This window comes from Corella eumyota, chromosome 5, assembly GCF_963082875.1.
Source record: "Corella eumyota chromosome 5, kaCorEumy4.1, whole genome shotgun sequence".
NCBI lineage: Eukaryota > Metazoa > Chordata > Ascidiacea > Phlebobranchia > Corellidae > Corella > Corella eumyota.
Window position 1 is genome coordinate 4,672,612 of NC_137494.1, and position 21,979 is coordinate 4,694,590.

At 34.4% G+C, this 21,979-nt stretch overlaps 1 protein-coding gene across 1 annotated transcript; it reads right to left on the reverse strand.

The window, feature by feature from the left end:
• Positions 1-4,671: 4,671 nt before the first annotated feature.
• On the reverse strand, positions 4,672-17,276 carry LOC145752018 (bone morphogenetic protein 2-like). The gene is made up of 3 exons (XM_082568200.1): positions 16,861-17,276; positions 8,481-9,014; positions 4,672-6,648 (listed from the first exon to the last, which is right to left on the reverse strand). Exons 2-3 carry the CDS (start codon positions 8,866-8,868, stop codon positions 5,729-5,731), a joined length of 1,308 nt encoding a protein of 435 aa, XP_082424326.1. The 5' UTR covers positions 8,869-9,014; positions 16,861-17,276; the 3' UTR covers positions 4,672-5,728.
• Positions 17,277-21,979: the final 4,703 nt, after the last annotated feature.

Below are 21,979 nucleotides of genomic sequence, written 5' to 3' on the forward strand. Positions count from 1 at the left end.
TAATTTTAGAAATTTTGTAATATGGTAATGTTCAAAAAAATGTCAGGAACATTTTTATTTTAATTTATAAATTTGTGTTTTTTTTTAATAATAAACTGTTGTGCTTTGAAGAAAACTGTGATAAACACAAAAGTGAACAATGTCCCAGATTTTCTCAATTTTAAACAAATCCTTTTTTATTGTACCGAAATATTAAAACTCGCTGGAAATAAAAGCGCTTTTAGAAACTAAATTAGATTTTATCAAAACATTGCGACGATTATAGCGACCTTTTTGGCAATTTTCCTTTGAAGTTTTTTCCACCTTCCAATATCCAATTATGCTCTATTAGGACTAATACCAACGATTTAAAAAAAAACGGTAAAAGGCAATTTGGAAATAGTTCGTTTTGCTTCGTTTAAATAAAGGAAATGCCCGAGATTTTTACTAATTTTTACCCTAAAAGTCAATTATAGAAAACCCTGTTTTAATGGCTCGGAAAACGCCACCTGGCTTTCTTAAAACAGGTGCTTGACGTCATTACTATCGCTACAGCTAAATCGCGATGAAGGATGTTTTATTATTTGTAAACAATAGAAACCGAACATGTTTGTTTTTCGCGGTTCAGAGTTCCGCTGTGATTTTTGGGGTAAAAAGATTTGCGTTTTAAAAACAGCTGTTATCAATTAAGGTTTAGGCAGAGTTTAATCAGTCCTAGGAATCGTTTTTTCAGCTCGGTCGCCTTCTTTGAAACTGTTTAGTAAACATATTTCTTTCCGGCTGATTCCCACTTGGCGGTTGCTAAAAATTTTTTACTCCGTTTACTCAGCTTCGACCATTAATCCGCGCTCTCCACTTTCGGATCGTTTCGAGTTGTTGTTTCGTCGAATCAAAAACCCGCCAGGTCACGTGATCGATCTTCCTCAGGTCACGTGACGGAAGCGCTTAGTGGCAGACAGGCTCGGATCAGTGCCTGGGAGTTTTCGCGTCAAGACAAACATTTTTCTAACATAACCGAGAAGGGAAAAAGCGAAATGTAAACAGCATGAGGACATTTATCTTATCTGGGCATGTTAACCCCCCTACATTGATCGATCTTTGTGGAAACTGTGACCACCCGCACTTAACTTGCGACCGTGGAGATAAATGGATTAATCCTCAACTGTGAAGAAATTAAACAAACAAGAACTATTCAAACTGATAAAGACAAAATTCAATAAAAAAAACACAAAAAATATGTAAATAAGATTTTCACAATCCTAATTTAATCATACTGTTTTGCTTTGAAGAAAACTTTGTTTTTTTGTTAAAAAATTTTGTTAGAAATATGTTTTGTTTTTACAAATATACTAAAGACATTACAGACATTTAAAATTTTCAATACTGCAATAAAATTGAATCTTATTTAACATTTAAATTAAAGCTTGTAGCGGAATTCGTGCTTTGTTTTTTGCGGTTTTATAGAAAATCGTTTTTGTTGCCTAATATGCTGCAAGCTTGTTTGGTGTTAAGCAAAAGCGAACAAGTGCACGCCTTAACAATGTAAAGCGTTTTACAAAAGTTAGCCTTTGCTTAAGTGGCTTAATGGTATAAGAAAATAACAAGTACATTTAATCTATAGGTATAGCATAAGAATTAAAGCTAGTTGTTCCTTTTTAACCCCAATCGAGATAATGACCTTTACTTTGGTTCAGTTCTGATAATATAAAACTGCAATGCGATAGCCAGTTTCTGGCCGAGGTCATGGCCTTTACATGTTTTGCAGTTAGCCAGTTAGCTAATGCGCATTGACCCTAACCTTGCGACATTGTAACACTCCCCCTGATAATTAGGAAGCGTCGAGTTATGTATGAAGATAAGGAATACGGTCCGGATATGTTAGCTGTAAAGTAAGTCGTGTTTTAATCTGTACAGATCGATTAGGCCACCTAGGACTTGGTAAAACTATTCCGAACGGCGGACACTCGACCGACTGACCAGCAGCAGCTGTATATGGATCAAATGCACTAACTGTCACAGGCTTGCAGGTGAGGCGTGTTTCCTTTTGTTCTTATCAGCAAATGTTTTGTTATGACCTGTCACGACTAATGTACGACCTTGTACAAAAAGTAGTTTTGTCAGAAAATTCCATAATTGTTAGTCAGGGACCGGCTCAAACACCAATGAGTGATATATTACATTTTTATGCAATAGTTAATCAACCGTTCTAAATATTATTTGATGTGTAAAAATATGTAACAATCATTGGAACACTTTTCGTTTACCGTCCTTTAGCAATTTTTTTACTGTTACCGATCTTGCCAAATTTTCCTTTTTTCGAAGGACCGTAAACTACAAGTGGTCCCAACCACTTAATATCCATATGAATATTACGTATGGTAATGTTTTAGTTTTTGGGCGTGTAATTCTAAAGTTGTTTGGAATGTTTTACAATTTTACAAATGTCACTAAGGCGTGGAACATAGAAATTGTAACCAAAAATAGGCATCGAATGTTATAAATACCTTAAATGGGTTGTGTGACAAATTAAATTTAATATATTGTATGTTAAAATCACAATCACTTTTAAAATTTGGATTTAAATGTTTCCATTTCACAAAAGTTAGAAACAAAATTTAAATCAATGGAGATTTGCTTAAGATAAAATGTATATTTAGCTTTTAAGTAATTGAAGTAATAACACCTGTTTGAAGAGTACAAGTTACATTAATCATGCACCGCAAAAAGGATTAGGCACTTCTAATCTGATTGTGGATTTAACTGTCATAATATTATATCTGCCAATCACTAAAAACTCGTCAATGTCAAGAATTCAGTGCGTAAATCAGCTGTGTAAATAGACCGTGTATGCTCTCATTAGCAACATATCGGCCCTATACTAGCATGAAATTGCTTGTAAACAAGCAGTGCTTAAGGTGTCAATGATTTAAGGTATGATACGGCATGTGTGGCATACGCAGAAACGATTACAATCGGCCCTAGCGAACGCAGTGCGGGAAAACGTTTTGTAATTGATTTCAAGCTCGTTTAAAACGAATTAAAATATTTGACTTAGCCTTTATTTAACTATGAGCTGCCCGGTAAATTATTTACGGAAACTTTGTCCGAAAAAATGCCGATCTGTAGCGATATATCTTCGTTACGGTTTAAGATAGCAATATGTTTAACAAAATGGTGTTAAACGCTTGAGATCTGTATCAAGGCGTAAAAGTGACGTGTCATCGTAAGAAACTGTTTCGCGTGGGCAAAAAGTTTAAACCCTTACACAAATCAGCAATAATCGTTCAGCAAATATTGACGTAAATCAACGTAAAACGCGCGCCGGTAACCGACGCCTATGAATAAAACTTAACTGTCTTTGAGTCGACAACTCGGGTTCAAATCGATTTTTCACGGTCTTTTTTTTACAACACAGATTAAATTATAATATTTTAAAATTAAAATTTTATTAACTGCTAAGGCTCTGAACTGAAATTGGAAAATTACCCTTTTTTGTATACCATTTACAATAATAACGTTAACTATCCTTGATTAATATTTTTGTATTATTTGAAACACCGAAGTTGTACACCCTATTTCCGATGCCATTGGTTTACAACTTGAGTTTTATTTTTGGCAATGTCAGGAATTCCACTTCACGTGTGAGATATGCCAAAGGGCACCTATGCAATATCACAGCTTGTTTAATATATTCTCGTAATTGTCAGATAAGAAATATGTGTTAATTCCGAGGTACCAGTACTTGCGATTATCACAGATCGCGACCTATCATCAGATTACTGCGCTTAAATGTCTAAAAAGCGGAGAAAAGTTGCAAATTACATGTTTCTCATACCTATAATTAACACATTATACTGACCGGACGCTTTATTAAACGCTTACCATCAAGTGCATGCATTGTGTCGATTTCATATTTGATTAACAAGAAAACTTAAAATCACTTGGCTTTGATAAAGAGTTAAGTGTTGTTTACTTCTATAGCAAGAGTGGCAATTATAATGCAGATGTGCTATAAGTGTTAACCTTATTTTAGGTTTAAGCATACAGGAATTTAGTCACTTCAAAATCTTGCTATTGTGTAGGGCTTAACATTGGGATACGTTTTGTAATGTTTTTGCTATGTTTAATCAGTTCCACGTGAAGCGTAAGTAAGTGTTCTTCTGTGTATTGATCAACAGGCACCAAACTTTCTAAACGCCGATTTGTTTTTAGCCTAAACAACTTGGCGCAGCTGCACTCGCTGATCTTCCACCTTAAATTTGCGCCTGCAAATGTTAACTGCGTTTGATTTGTGCCGTGGCAGTATGTAGGTCTGGTTAATTATAAGTCACACAGTTCGATTTAAGGCAAATTCTTTTACTGGTGGCGAAAGAGACTTCGCAGAACTGGAGAGAATTTTGTGCGTCTTTAACGCTTCGTTAATCCAGAATGTCGGGAAAAAGTCACTAGGCGACAGTTTTTAGATTGTCACGCTATATGGTAGGAATGACATAGTCTTCCTGTCATTTTAACCCTTGCTGCAACTGTTCTATTAAAGCCTTTACATATTCTACGCCGTTCAGACATATTTATATTGGTTAAACTATTTTTTAGCCTAAAATATTTTCTATTTAAACAAGTATATATTTTCAATATTTCCCCTTGCAACTACCTTTATTTCGAGCATTATTATCACAAAGTTTTATATCAATTTCCTTCAGTTTAATTCTGTACAAAATATAAAATAGTAAACTGTAAAAAAGATGTCATTTCACGCAACAAGAAAAAGAAACGCTGGCAAAGTTATTTGCAAAATGGAATAAAATAAAACAAAGATATCGTTTTAAAAATGGATAAAAAATTGAAGCTTATGTTGTCAAGAATATTCTTAATTAAAATATGATTGAGAAAAAATTAGTTTTTGATAGCGTATCACTATTTTTCTACAGCAAAAACTTGAATAAGAAATCATTACGAAATGTGTCAAAATTTTAACAATAACGCCTCTTTAAATAAGCGAAAATTTTCGGTAATTTTTTTTATTCATCGTCTGTTTGCGTAAAATGGCATAACCCATCGTAATGGTGGTGTGAAGACTGATCAAATCTAAAGTTTATTTTTGTTAAGTTTATAAATATTCGGAATTTTATTTATACCCAGGCCACGTTGTTGTTTACAAAACTATCAGCAAAAAAGAAATAGCTTATAGGAGCCACGCCAAAAAACTTAGCAAAAATAATAATAACACTCAACAAAAAAACAAAATTGAAACAAAAAAAATAATAAATAATGAAATAATGCTGAAGCAATACATTAAAATCGACGATTGAAATAGGTTTGGTTTAGAGTATGGTATACAACAACTTCTCGAAATAGCTTATTGACAAAAACGAAACACCAGCCATTAAAGCATTAATGATGCAATAAAGTTAAAATCATATTGAAGTGGTTAAAATATCGTAACTTTTATTGCTTTTAATGCCGTCCAAACCGTAGAATTTACCCTTAATGACACGAGGTAGCTATACAGCGCACGTATACCCTACTACATTGATATATTGGTGTGTTTGTTTTTTTGCTTAAATGTTTTTGGCAAGAATTTTTTCGATTTCAAATCCGAGTCGCCGATTATCTTGCAACCCATTGTCACGTGATCTACCTCTATCAGTCACGTGGTTCCGTTCTCCACTAGCCGGTTAGCGTGACGTCACTATTTTGCCTGTTCGCGTGGAAACTCTTGCTATGCCGAGCAACACATTTGATTTGTTGGCTATCGACAACCGCATGCGCCGACTTCCATGTCATGGTAAGTTTTTAGTAACACTATACTCTGGTCGTCGTAGTATAGCATCGACAGGGAATTAAGCTCGGTTGGCACGCAACAGGGCTTAGAAGAGGCCTCCGGTTTTACCGAATTAACGAACGACTGCACGATGGCGTGGTTCGTAGCGTTCATATGCGCCGACAGCGGGAACTCACAAAGTCCCTCGCAAAAGTATGCTTTGTAGCCATGCGGGGCGACAATCCAATCGTTCCAGCCTACGTCTTTAAAGTCCACGTAAAGATCGTGTCGCTGACAGTTGCGACGGCGACGATGCTTCCTTCGCTTCTTTTTTGAACTGTTCGTGTTTTTTCGGCTACTTCTTCGCGTTCTACGCTGCAGGTTTGTATTTTTGCCGTCGTGGGAATATGTGAGCAACTTTGGTCTACCGTGGTGCCATTCGTCGTTTGAAACGTCCTTGTGTAAAGAACGACGAAGCCTAACGTGCGACTTGTGGTCACCCTCGGGTTCCCCGCCGTCTTTCTCCCGGACCACCTCGACCAAAAGCCCGTGATTGTCCTCGTGCTTATTCGTGGCCCATTTCATTGAGGCAAGGCTAACATCAAACCTTTCCCAAGTGGAGTTGCGAGAGTCTACCAGCCTCGTATCCAGTAAGCGAGTAATAGGTTCCTGCAACCGAAGGCCCGGGTTTTTCGCGACTTGATTTTTTGTATTGTCAGGTAACTTGATAATCTCGTATATGTTAATCCTATGAATATGGTGCTCGTCCAGGTTAATGTGTTGCGCTACCGCTTCTCTGTGGAGTAAGAGTTCTGACGCTCCGATTACCTCGTGGTTAGGAATGCTGCTGACATCAAACCGAAGTCGAATGTGATTTTCAGGCATTCCTTCTAAGTGTTCGTCTTCATCTAAAAAATAAAGTAAAAATTAAAAAATGTGTAAAATAAATAAATATGTTCGAACTATGGCTAAGTACATATTAACACCGACGCAGCGTTTTTATTGTATTACAAATTCCCGAAAGTTGGTAATATTTTATCAAATACAACACTGTAAAGCATATAAGGTCAAAACAAAGGGGTTCATTTAAAAGTTTTTTATTTGCTCAGCAACAAAGCCAATCTTGGTGTTGATTTATTGCAAGTGTCGCACACTTTGCTATGTCCGGAAAACAATGCAATTATCTGCCCTCGTGCATACATAATCAAACAAGAGGGGGGCGAGCAAACATCTAATGGGATTACATTATGCGATAAGAAAAGTTAATGATAAATATATCGGGCCAGCACCGAGCCAGACAGTTTGACTATTGGTCGGAAATTCGGGAATGTCGTACAAAACCTGACTCTTTGTTGAATGCCTTGTTGAAAGCGCGATTTAACAATGAAGTCGCGCGTGCACAGTGTTTCGGGATCTTGCAAAGGTTGATTTTTGGTCAAATGTTATTGTTTTGTGATAGTTGTGTAATTATGTAAAGACAATTGAACGGCGCCGTTTTTAGACATGTCTGTTGGTTTAAATAGACGTAGAACCTACTTTGTATTCTAACATGTTTATAAACACCATTCATTAATCACTATACCCAATATTTAGCAAAAAAATAAATTTTATTTAAAAAACGTGTTGCTAATTTTAATTTTAAAATTGTTTATTTTGATTTTTCTAATTTGTATATTATCGTATCTATATTTTAATTAATTTTGAGTGACGTTGATGTATATGAAAAATCTAATTAAAAACGCCAGCCCATTTTTCCTTTTAGTGGCGGTAATTTATAACTATACGATCGTATCTTCCTTCCAATATTCATGTAATAATCATGTGTATTTATCTTGGTTAAAATTCAATAAACGAGAGCCATTATCATTCGGTCAGATCAAGCTCTAATCACATATTAAAAACGCGGGGTGGGCCTTGTTTTAAATCTGCCAATCTCCCTATTACGTCACAATACGTTTCTTATTAAATATCGGTCACACGCCTATATGCGCGATGGGAAACTATCCGACTTTCAAAACTAATAAACGACAGCCCCTAATCCGACCGACACGTGACACGATACGTCATCATCTCGTTATATTTATATCGGAAGCGGCATGTGACGTCATCGATCATGGTTTTTGATAGGATTTGTGTTTTGTGAGTTAAGTTGTGGTGGCTTATAGTTTAATGAGAATAGAACGCGCGAGACGGAGACTTGTAATTAATGCCTTTCGTATTTCCTCTACGGTCAACTACATGATAAAAACAGGGTTTTGGCTTGTTTCAGTGCCGGCCTAAAAGTTCCCAGAGAAATATTTTTTTTTAAATTTCGCACACACTCCAATCGAGTTCAAAAATTTTACCCCAAATTGCGAAATGTTTTGTCTGCACACTGGCGATGGACGCCAACCCTACACACCCAACTCTACACCTTGTTTCAATAACAAAAAAATAACATCACGACACATTCTTTCCCGAAAAAACGAAATCGAAAAAATGTAGCTTTACAAAAAAAACTCTGTCTTTCATTCTAAATTATTGATGTTCACAGCGTGTATTAAATTTTGATAAACAATTTTATTTATAATATTTAACCCATTAACGTTTAAAAATGTTATTATTAGAAAGTTTCGCTCGTAGATTGTAAATGAATTGTATCGAAACGTCGTTGTTAAGTTATAAATATTATTGATAAATTGGGTATAACAGCAATGGCGCGAAACGCAAATATACACACAGACTAAAATAAACGACTTACCGATATGATGAAAACTTCTCGCAGTGTTGGTTTTACTGGTAATTTCATCGCCTGGTAAATCGAACCCAGTTTCCCAGGTCGAAACGATGTTGTGCTGCGGTTCGTATGTATCTCCCATGTGCGCTTTATACAAATGCTGCATAATACGCGGTATTTGCTTGTCGCTTGACGGCGTAGGCCTGCGCTTAAGTCCAAACATGTTTAATAAAGTCTTCTCAAACTCGACTACAATTGTTTCTTCGTCTTCTTGAGCACTGTCGCCGTTTTTAGCGGCCTGTCTAATTAAGTTTTTCCGGCCGACGTCGGGTAGAAGTCCCGAGCTCAAGTCGATGAATAAATGCAGAAGTAAGGTTCCAAGTAACGTCCAGTCGGCTAAAGCAACCATCATCACTGTAATTCCTTTAACTTGAACAGTTCAATTAAATTCAATAAAATGCAGACTGAAATTTTTTTTAATCCGAACTGACGTGGTCCACAGCGTTCATCGTTTACAATAAGCTACTAGTCACCGGTCAATTTTTGCCTACGATCCTTCTGTAAAATAGAGAAAAACGAATGGTTAGACAACTTCACGTGAGCACAACCTCGGCGTAATGAAGTCTGGAGATAAATCGAAACGGGCGAAACAAAAATTCGCTGCGAGAGAGTTGCCGAAAAAAAGTTGCCCGCCGACTATAATTAAATCGTAACTTCGGACTCTTTATAATGTATTAGTAGTCGGTTATAGACGTACAAAATCCTATTGCATTAACAGTATGTGATTGCGAAAAATAATTTACACGTGTATTGTCATTTACGTAACGACGCATTTTTTAAAAAATATTTAAAAATTTGATCGCTAAATTTTTTTTTTTTGATAGGCTTAACTTAATCAAATATCAGTGAATATAGAACGTGAATTGTTACCAAAAACAACTTAGTAATTACATATCAAATATTACAACATGCAGAACAAAAGTATTTTTTGCCTTCCTGAAAATTCCATTTAAATATGTTTTTATACAGAATGTCATAAAGCTAAATCTATATGCTCACGACTTAGAAGTACACTGATTTACAAAGCCGGACAAATAATATGTTTTTTAACAAAGCGAGTCAGGTTTTATTGTGCTTGCTGCTCCTAATCTGTTTGTTTTGCAATGGGCTAAAAACCGAAGCGTTTTATGGATTTATTTGTCCTAACCGGTAACTAGACTTTGAAGGGAAAAATTGGACGGTGCTTTGATTTAGGATGACCATTGGTCTGCCCGACACGCTTATAAGATTTTTAACACGCACAAAAATTTCTTCACCCAAAATCGATTTTGAATTTTTTTTTTTAAATGATTTTTCATAAATTTTTGTAAATTTTTAAAAAGAGTTTCGAAAATTTTTAACAAGACGCTGATAGATAAATCGTCATAACCCCCCTTTCACCTTTCTGACTGTATTCAAATTTTGTTGTATCTAGTTTTGCTTTGAACTTGAACATATAGCCTTGCAAAAACAAGGTTTTAACATATTTCGTTGCAAAACTTACCTAAAAACATGTACTACATATACCTCCCAATCTATTTACAAGAGGAGTGAATATAGTAAAACAACATTAATCACAAACCTAGTATGTTGTTCTACTGACAGTTAAAATAATAACATAGCCACGTGACTTTTTAGTGCTGGCCAAGTTCGACTTGACATGCGTTTAATCCTTTAATTGGCCAGTCGTAAACCCGTTTTGTTTTATTTGTTTAACAATATTAGCCTTGTTTTTGTGCAAAGCTGCTACTTAAAGTGGCATTAAAAATATTTTAAAGGTAAGACCGACGGCTATATGTTTACGCTAGAAAATTAAATAATTTTTTTTATTCTAAAAGTAAAGGGCAATAATTTTACATTTAAAAAAATAGATATTGATTGATATATTATTTAAATAACAAATATCACATAACAAATAGCGTAAATTCCACCTAAATTGAATTTCCGTTCAAAAATAAACTAGTGTTAAAATCCATATTATTATTACTCCTTATACATCTAATAGTGATGCCAGATATATCTTCTTAATAAATAAATTTTAGTTAGGTTTTAAAATTTTGTTGGTGTATTGCGGTTAAAAGTTTTATTCTTATTGTAAATTGGTAATAAATGTACTGATTTATAGAGTTATGCAATGCGTAATTTAACAAAAAAAGTTTATAAAAAACACCTAAAAAATTTTACTTAAAAATAACAGCAACAAAATTTAAAAAAAAATTTTTTTTCTAAAAATCTCATAAAAAATGTCTTTCTATAAGTATTCACCAAATGCCGGTAAACCTATAATTTGAACGACATAAACGCCAACGTGCCCTTGTCCTTGTGGTTAACGACTTCCTTCTAGTTAAAAGATAAAAGTTTAATTTCGAAACCTAAACCTACAAAATATGCATTCTGTCAACTGAATACTTAATGAGAAAACAAAGCTTTCGTTCTACTGCGTTCCAGGTATAATTTATTACTAATTAACTCGGTGTATTAATTGTCAATTCTGCTTGTTTTTTACTCCCGTTATCTAGTAATGTAAATTACTGAGTTAAACGCAAATATGTTCGCAATTCTGTACTCAAATCAGCAAATATATGCTATAACTTGATTTCATATTTTTGACATGCCGTTTTTGTAATTTAAAATTTTAGTTTTGTAAAATATGACCATCAGTTTTCTGAATATTAAATCATTTAAATTTTAAAGTATTTATGTGTAAGCTAATATAGCTTTGCGTGCAGACTTATAAGTTCAGCGTGCGACCAAGTTATGTTGTTGTTCCTTGTACACTTCTAACACAAGTACATTCGCAAGAGGGTTAAAATAACATAGAGTCTTGGCCTTGACGACCGCTATTAAAAAGCGTTGCTCATAGATCTTGTACAAGTGTAGACGAAAACTTACAAATCAACAAGGTCAACAGCGACGCGTTATTACGCAAATGGTAACCCAATCGTATTTTTCCCGCCCTTTTTTCGCCAACGTTAATCTAGATACCGACTTAAACACTTGGGTTAACATATGCGAAACTGCTATATATTTATTAAAGCACTTAACGCGTTTTCATTCAAGCGTTCGGCTATGATGCCCGTTTGAATGAATCTGGCATTGAAGCGATACTAATGAACAAGTGCTTATCGTACAAACAAATTTAACATTCGAGCTATATACAATTGTCCATCAAAGTGTGCGACCGCTATCTTAAAGATTTAATTGAAATTATTATTAAATTTACAAGCTAGGGGACTTTTTAGTAAGCAAAGTGTGTTGAATATGTTTGATCTATTACTGCCAGTCGATTTCATGTTTAGCTCTTAATATCGAGACGTCGTATAATTAGGCGAAACAAAATGGCTGCTTAGCAAAGAACCAATGCCGCGTTTTAGCATCATCAATCTGTTTATAAATAAAACCGGGTACCCAGGTCATACTAACAGGAAATGAACTGCCGAGGCCTGTCAATCATTTCCAGTAGAAGTTAATGCGGAAAATGTACGCGCACCGCTAACTGGTTTATATCTACTTGAACCGTAAAAAAAATCCCAAGCCAGAGTTTATAGGTCTCTGTCACAGAACATCTATTTAACGCTTTACTCGGAATGTGATGTTAGCATAATCAATATTGATGAAAGAAAAAGTCTAGGATCGGGTATTTGGTGTTGTTTTTGGAAACGTGTTTTGTAAATTACGCTGATTTACGGAGCATAAACCATGAGCTGGGGACTTAGATTGATGGACGTTTTATGCTATAAACTTACGGCCAAATTTTACCAAGAAAAATAAAATTGCGCCTTTTAAAATTCCTGCCAAAAAAGAAAAATTTAAATGTTTTATAAAATACTTAAAATTAAAATAAGGAAAAAAAAAAGAAAAGTATGCAACATGCCTTAAAATGTCAGGAAATCAAAAAAGGGGTTGTTTATATAAAAAATTTCATTTTTATCTCAATTACAAAACCATTAAAAACTTAACAAAATTCGTGCTGTACCGTTAAAAGCACAAAAACCGACACTTAATAATTTTTTATTAAAAAAAACGAAAAATAAGTTGAACAGTTTATTATCAGTGTCAGAAATATATGACGATGATCGATGGTTTATAAACTGGACGCCTGCACTTCTTATATTTGTAGCACCTCGGGCAACTTAAGACATGGATTAGCGTTATTGATTTTCATAAAGTGGTCAACTTTTCGGGCTTTTGTTACAAATTTTAACAACTTCAACCAAGCGTTATAATATAGGGTTTTAATATTTTAAAATATTAAGGACTAAAAAATACGATTTTGGCGCGTAAAATATTTTGATTTAACTTATAGATAAACCTAATAAAATGCCAATTATTTTAGGCTAAACACAATTAACCCTTATTATTATAACATAAACATTACTTAAAACTTTAAATAATGAGTAAATGTCACAAAATTAAAAAGTAATTCGTGAGCGCTTTAAAAACTAGCCAGGCATGCACAATCGAATCCCAGAAATCCCAACCTATTCTCCTTAAGCGAAATCACATTATGCAATAATACAAGGGGTATAAAATAAACGGCCTAATAACAGGCCTCATTCGTCGATATGACGCCAGGTAATTGCTTAGATTCGTATCAAGTACCTCCGTCTACATCTGATTCGTATTGGATTACAAAACCATAAAAAAACGAAGTCCCAAAATTGAGCGCTGCAAATTTGTAGGTACGACAAGTTTTCAGTAAGCTTCGGGTATTGGGATTTTCTCCGCTTAATTTCGGCCTCGTTTTGTGATTTATAGATCCTCCGATAACACAGCAAACAGTTTACATATGCATAATAATCGCTATTTCCGAATTATAACTTAATCGAACGAAATTAAATCAATATGGGTTTAAATGTAAGGCCTACGCATTTCAGCTCTGCGCCTACTCTAACCTAACCGCGGCACTATTTACTGTGATGTCTGATTCGGAATATTTCCTATAACGAAAATGATTTATGAGCCCACTGCGACACTTTTGCAAATAAAAGCCGGCTCGGCAGGGGAAAACTCGTAAGTTATAACTATATAGCTGTTCGGTGGGATTGACTTATTTAAACCAAAGGTGCATTAACTCTTGTCAGCTCGAATCGGAAATCTGACGTAAATTCTGTATGTGCAATCGTAACTATTCCGTTGGCAAATAAAAGAGGGTGTGCGCTTTAAATAAATATACGTCAAAAATAACAAAATTAAACCATACTAAATTAAGTGCATAGGTTTGAAATAGGGTAATTTTCACATAGCTTAGATAGTTTAAAAATCGACTCTTATGCGTTTAGAGATTTGTATATAAGATGTAGTATATGAAGCATAGCCCAGACCTACGCCCAGTCTGTACAAGCAATAACATAGAACACGATACAGAGAAAAGGGATAGGGGAAAATAGATTTTACCCTATATAAGGCAGGGTCAATATCTTAAAATCTATATTCTTTTATTTAAGCGTCGCCGGATATCCAAATGGCCGAAAGGGGACGTTTTTAAAGGGCTTTAAAAGCAATTTAACGGTCATAACATCTCATAAAAATACTTGCTCGCCAATAAGGTTTAACCCAGGTGGTCTAATGGGTCAGATATACTTGTGTTGATATAACTCAGCTATACATTACTTTCCGTTACAAACGGCTAAAAGCTATATACTTATTAATTATTTTGTCATTTTCTGATACTTCATTTTGAATTTGGGTTTACTTTTTAGAATATGTAGAGAAAAAAACGCTTAGTAAAAAGCATACACAAATATAACTGCATTTAAAAATTTAAACAAGCATTTAAAATAGTCTAAAACCTGTCATAAATGGTTGAAAAATGTGCAAGTAAAACCGCACTAAAGTTGTGCCAACTTAAAATATTGATTTCAGTATTCTGACAACTGAAAGGTATTGTTGGGTAAAGTCTTGGGTTAAGATTACCAGATTACGTCAGTAGTTTCGATTTTTCACAATATCAGGCACGTTCTATTTGCAATGGCCTTAACAGCCTAAAATATCGCACTACAAGAGCTAGAATAATACAAAACATAACAAAACACATATTTCGAAAATTTTAAAGTTCCAAAAAACCCTTACCCTAAAATATTCGCAATTTTAAAGTTTCGTTAAGATATCAAATTACTTATATTAAATGCTTGAATGATTGCGTTGTTTAAAAAAAAGACAACGTGTTTTGCTATTTGCAAGAAAATTATATAAGCAAATATTAACAATATTTTAAAGCCTTATCATAGTCACGTTTTTTACATTAACAAAATAGAATACAGTTACATTAATCGCGTCTTTGTCCGGTAATTTCAGGTTTGTATAATTTTTGCTTATTGACAACTCTACGAACTTAAAAAGGTTAATAATAGTTTGACATTACAAATTTTATCTCGAATTTTTCATTCAAATTTTTTCAAACCACGAATGTAAAATTGTTTATGATAACATAAAATTGCCGGTTCCTATCCCCCGTTTAAAAAAAGAAACCAGCAGTTAGAGTAACCCAATACTGCCCCTGAACAGTACGTAGCTTTGTAATGTTTAAATCTATATAGCTTTATGACGCGCTGCTGCGGGATTTAGAGCACACGTATTTTTAAAGATAGGTTTTGGGGTAAGAAAGCGGGTAAACAGCTATTACTTTTTCAAAGAAAGCCAGAACACACTGGGCTAATAACCACTGTTGTAAATCCAATAATCGTTTGCCAGATTTAAGTTCAGTTTCCGTTACTTTGTTACGACTGAAATGTATCGCTATTGTTATTTCGAATTGGAACAAAAGTGTATGAAAATGGACCATTGGGTATCGAAATTCGGGTTTAACATTCTTGTAAAATTACCAACTATTTATAAATGTATCTACGGCAAAGTCATTTAAGTTTACTGTGCATTTTGTGTTCAATATAACGTTTTGGGTAAATTTTCGGTAATGGCTCGTCCATAATTAAAGTAAATTGAAAGCATTTTGACCTTCGGCCCTTTTAATGCTTTGTTTGGTGCGACTGGCAAAAATTTTGAGCCAATTAGCGAGGCTTTAAATATGCTGGATCACTTTTCCGAGCAGTTGATTTTTGCATCGTACAATTTCACGCTAGGTTGTATGCCTGGCACGTAAAGCATAAGATTGGATTAGCAAAAATTCTCAACATCAACGACCGGTCCGCTTTCTGTCAAGCTTAGCTTTAATTACATACCCCTGTGCAATGCCTTTTCACTTAACTGTTCCCTAATTAGTTGTTGTATTGCTGTAGCCTGGTCAGCTTTAACAAATGCAGTTTATCTTTACACTGTCACTCTTAATGATCTATTACAGGCGTTGGCGTATATACAAATGAAGGACAAATTGTCTGATAGTGGCCTTATATTTTGAAAACATTTTCCTATGCTTAAAGCCCTGTTTAAAGCAACCCAATTGACGACTAACTCTACAAAAGAAGTTAAGGCGTCAGGTCTGTGAAACTTTATGCATTAAAACAGATTTAATTTGCTAATAGGCGACCAACTTTTGGGCTATATATAGCACTAATACATATCTATTGACATCATGTTTAAATACACTTTAACCACTGCCCTATATCTACAACACTATCAACTTGGCTTTGATAAAAAGCGCCCGGCTCCGTGCAGGCTGCTTGCTATACAAAGCCTCCCAAAATACATTGTATAACGAATTTATAACTAATTGGTGGCGAAAAAAAGACACAAAACACAAAATGAAAGCCGTCGGGACGACCCAAATCAACCACGAGGTAACTTAGCTCGTTAACCCTAACCACAAACTGAGATTTCACCGCACAGTGCGTTGCTTTAAACTTGATATCGCATTAAAACTTAATAAATATAGAGCCCGAAATCGTACGCGCGTATGCCAATATATACCGTAAGCGAAAGTATTCCGAGTTTAACCTTTAGAGATGGCCCACCCACATTCTGTAATAGCCTTTAAACTCCGGGTGCTTTTATTTAAAGTTTAAGGCGCTCAAGATATTTAAAAGCGTGCATTAAGGTGCGATGCAATACCCAACGCGTCACTATATACGTAATAAAAGCCTAAGCGGGCGGAAAAAGTCAGGTGTATAAGCTATTTAATTGCCATGAATTATTCTAATCCGAAGTACGAGTTTGCTGGCGTCGAATGTCATTCGCGTGATAGTTCAATAGGAGGAAATTTTGAATTAAACGTTGTACAAGCCAGCAGGAGTTTGTTGTCCTATAATTAACACTAACCATCTCGATAAGTTAATATCCTAATGCAGCGAACGCAGGCTGACAATTAGGCTGAAAGATTAATTAAAAATCACGGTTTGATTATAGTGTATGGCCAGGTAATATAGGGCTATCTATATCCTGGTTCAAAATTTGCATGAATAATAATACTTACTTTTAAAGCTGTGGCACAATTTTCTTAATTCGATTTTTCTTTCGCAAAACTTTTCTTTTGTAAATCCGAAATTCTGTTTCGTCGATGCTTATAAACAGAAAGTAACGGGCAAATTAAACCTTAAACACCTGAAATTACTAAACCTGTTAAAGAATAGAAATTGATTTGAAAAGTTATTAAAAATTTAATTACGAATAACGAAAGCAAATTCGCACCTGTAAATCGTATATCATTTGCAAGCTTTTCGGCCCAAAAATACAGCTTCGCGGTACATGCTTACTCTTAATTAGTTTTCAAGATTAATATGCACCTGTTTTAGCACTATACACGCTAACCACACTGACATAAGAGTTATTGCAAATTACATTGGCGATAGATAGTTGTATTGCGCTAATGTACATTAGACTACATGCAATAAGCCTATAAGACAACAGGTGACCTGCTCGTTTTGCAATAAAGCTAGCTATTATTTCCATCTGAAATGTTGCAATTACCCACTTAGTACTTGTTGTTAACAATAATTCGCAACTTAAAATGTGTAGATCCCACGCGCTATAGAACAACAGGCAACCGACAGGTAGTAATTAAAACGCGGAAAGCCTATTATTCGGTTTGTCGTAATACTTAAATGTACGGAACAAACTTATAAAATCGATTTCCCGATTTTCGTGAACAAAAATTTGATGAATTGAATTTTCGTTTTTGACGTTTCGATAATTTCATTTTGTTTAGAAAGTTAAGGGCAATGCGATTTACTCAGCTTTTGTAAACGTTTCGTTTTAAGCGGAAGAAAAATAGCCCAATCTTTTCACAAATCATTTATTTTAAAAACACGAGGCTCTATCGGTTTCGATTTGGCATAATTTATGTACAATAAAAAAATAAATCGGAAAAAATTTCGCAAAATGTTTATTTATATCGAAATAGCAAGCAGAAATTTTGAATGATGGATATTCCATCGCGCCTTTCGTTTATTTATTTACACGAAAGTTTGATGGATATAAAATTAACGACGTTATTAAATGGACGATTTGCATTAAAAAAAAACTAATAAAAATTTGACAACTCGGCGTAATTTGCCCTACATAAAAAACTCAAAAATTACCAAGTAAAAATCAAGTTGAAATGGATTGCAAATATTGTGATAAATGATTAAAACCTATTTAAACGTAATATCAAAGGCGGTTTGTAAAACGTTATAATTTACGGTGATTTTTGCGAAATCCAAATTCATATTTCAACCGCAAGTGCTTACAAGCCATTACACTGTACCTTATAGTAGTTCGCTCGGGTTAATGGTGCTCTATTATCGTAACTTGGCTTGTCAGATGCCTATCTAGCATCGAGATGTCTGTAGATTCGTAATGCAATTTGATGTGGGCCTTGCTCTAACATTGTTTGTAAATAACTGACATGTACAAGCGATCTGTCATCGTAATATTCCTCCCGCACTACTTTAGCAGGCGCGTTGTGATAGCGTTCGAGTATAGCTGAGTATGGTATAAGTATATGTACGCTACGACCATTTAAATCCACACACTTGCTTAAACGCGTGCGATTTTTTTCAGTATAAAAGAAATCAAAAACAAAAACAATGACTCAATATCCATTGAGTGTTCCTGTTTTATTCGCTCGACCCCAGACTATACCTCGGGCCCGACATCCCGGCGCCGACCAGAAAAAAGGGTCGAAATGGCGCCGATCCACCACCTTTCGCTCCTTCGTTTTCTGTGCGCGGATAATGGATTGGGGGCCTCGTCACAATTAAAACGATATTATAAAAACGAAACAAAGGATCTCGGGACGGCAAGAAAACTTTTACGTAATTCCTAACGTGGAGCGGTCAATGGCGCAGTTATTTACTCAAAAACAGCAAATACCTTGTACAAAAACATTTGTTCAATACATACAAGTACCTTATAGTAGCCCAGGTGCATTACATAGTTTTCGTTCCAGGTTACGCACATCAAAGCTCAAAAATTGCATTTTACCGAGCCATGCGTAACGGTAAATATTTATCCTCAATAACGTACAGCTGCTAATCGCATAATAAGATGATATTTTTGTACTTATTTCTCCTTTTCAAAAACCTCTGATCCTGTTTTAGGTTACGCTGGCTCGAAAATTTATGACTTACTGTGCTTATACGAAAATCTGTGGCGCTTTGAAAACAACTTTTAAATCTTGTTGACCGCCATTAATTTAGCAAACAAACTTTAAAACGGCCATTTACTACCGACCTTTAACAACTATATTGAGCAAGCCAGTCGAAATATTGAGCAAACTGAAAACAGTGAACACACATATTACACGTTACAGTATTAGCTCATCATCTCAACTTTTTGTTTAATTAGTCGAGCCTTACTCAGTTGTGTAGGTTTTCTTATCGCTGATATTGGCAATATAACACATTAATATTCCAACCTAGCGAACCTATTACGTAACACTTTTAATTTTAAGCTGTTTTTTGTTAATATTTTAGCAGTTTTTGTGATACTTGTTCTCATATTAAACAAATGATGACTAATCTTTATTTGAACAATAACTGAACACACAGCATTACACTTTTAATTAAAAACTAATACGAAATAACTTAAATCTAATAGATAACATTTTTGTCCTTACTTTAAACTGCATTAAAATAATAAAACCCTGGAAATAACTAATACCTGTGGTCTGTCCAAAGTCGAAGTACATTAAATAGTTCTAATAAATTATTAGCCACATTTACTCGTAAAATTCCGCCCTAAATTCTCCTCTGAATTCCCGCGTTCGGCGATCGAAAATTGCCGGTCTTATCTTGGTCTCCGTACTCGAGAACAACTAGCGCGTACTGACGACTGTTTAAAGAGGCATCTGTGCCGATGTTTTTTTAAACCCGTGCGTAATTTTTGGCGTATATAATCAAACTGTTTGCCCTATTCGATATACCTTACTATAACCGAATCGATATAATCCGAGATTTTAAATTTCGGATTTTAGACGGAGCCATTCTAAATTTTGATTTCTTCATTTTTAAATAATTTCTTCAATTTTAATTTCTATCTTTTGAGGGTTGAAATTATTTTTCTAAATTGTCCCCAATTTTTGTTTTGCTTTTATACAGTTCTTTACCTTTTTCTATTGGTTTTAGTTTCCATTTACAGCCAAGTCATCTTAACGTTAAAGGTGCTTCAGTAGAGCGAAAAGTCCTGTCGTAAAAAACTAAATTCATAACTCCAATTTCGCTTTATAATCGTCTGATAGATCGGGCCATGTTTTGCGCAACTAACACCCACTTAAAATGTTGACCCTCTGCCTCATATTAAATATAGGGGTGTTTTAACGTCGCTTTAATGCCTGTGCTGGGTGATGATACGCAAACAACACATTAAAATGTCTTTGCTTTTCTATAACTTACATTGCTAAGCCCAGCTGGGCAAACACCATCCCAACGAATATCAAATAGAAGGCGTGCCATTAGGCTTTAAAGTATTGTACATGATTTGTCCATATCGAGTTGAAAACCGATTGACAATTTCAAGTGCTATCAAACAGTAATTATATCCATTAGTTTGCAAGAGTAAAGCGAAGTCGAGCTTATTAAACCTTAATGGGTGTAATAATAAGTTTATTGAAGGCATGAATCGGTAAACATACACAATTCGCAGTCAGCTCTCTATTCCACCATGCGGATACATAAATGTAGTTAATACGTTTTATTGACTAGAATTAGGTAAAATATATAATGTTAAAAACGTGTATTTTTTAGGATTTAATTTAAATAATTTGAATTTTAGCGTTAGTCACTATTAGCAATACAATGATTATAAATATTGGTTAAGTACCGCAAGCATTTCCAGCAAACGTCAATTTAATTAAAAAACAGATTAAAATTTAGGGCCAAAATAATAATATTTATAGATCACGTGGCCACAATTTGCATCAAACTCAAAATTAACAACCCCACAGTCAACAAAGAAGTTGCCGCTTTTCTTTGATTTTTAATGTGAACGCCCTAACCCTTGGCGCCAATTAGATAAATATTACCGTTAAAAATATACATCCATGCCTTATATTGCGTAGCTATAAATCATTGAATCGATTTTTAATAATATAAATAATTAGTGGTCGCAAAATAATACGATTGCAACTTGCTATTTGTATTAAACTGTTATAGCTACGAAGGTGTATATTTCTATATACGTTTATAGGTCTTAAAGTTTTAAAATCTATTGTGGGAAGTTTTTAGTATATATTTGTTACCCATAAAGTTTATGTACGTTATACCTGCGTGGTTTTAACGTATACCAAGTTGGCTAGACGTTGTATAAACTGTATAAATCATGCCTAGATGGAAAATGTTTCTACGTACCGGTGTAAATTTATTTGCCCTATATTACGTTGGCCTTATTAAAATATAATTGCATTTTTTACAATATTAGCAATAAAAGTTTCGACATCCAAATAAACATCAAAATGGTGCAATTTTCGTAAAAATTCTGGTAAATATTGAGCTTGAAAACTTCACGCATAAAGCAGACATTTTTTATAAAAAAAATATATTTACCAGCATGAAAATATAATTGTACTCTTCAATTTTTTGTTATATGTGTGAAATGAAATACGTTTCACATTTCACCTCGTTTTTGTAGTATTTGTTTTTGCCGGTGACATTTTTAAAGCTGTGGTTAAGGTCCACGAAAGTTTGTCGAGTACTTTTATATACCTCATTTACTAATCTTCAAATATCAGTTTACTGACCCCAACAAATAGACTTTTTCCTATTTTTAAGAAACAAACAGAAACCTAAGTTTACGTGTCAACGCCGAAAAACAATTGCTATGCATACAGTTTGGTGTTAGATTAGTTAGTTAAAACCGCAGATATGAAACTAATACCGTGTTGTGGGCACCACAACAAAACGGAGCGGAATAAGGGAATTCAACCTCTTATCGCAAGGTCACATGCGACAATTATGTTTGTATGTAGGTTACGATTGATTTTACGCCAACGCAAAATTGCAAAAAACGATTCCAAGTTTACATTTCAAAACGAAATTTTAACTTTTACATTTTAACATTACTTCTAAACAACAACATCTTACTAATATTGTTTGCCTATTTTTATGATAAGGCAT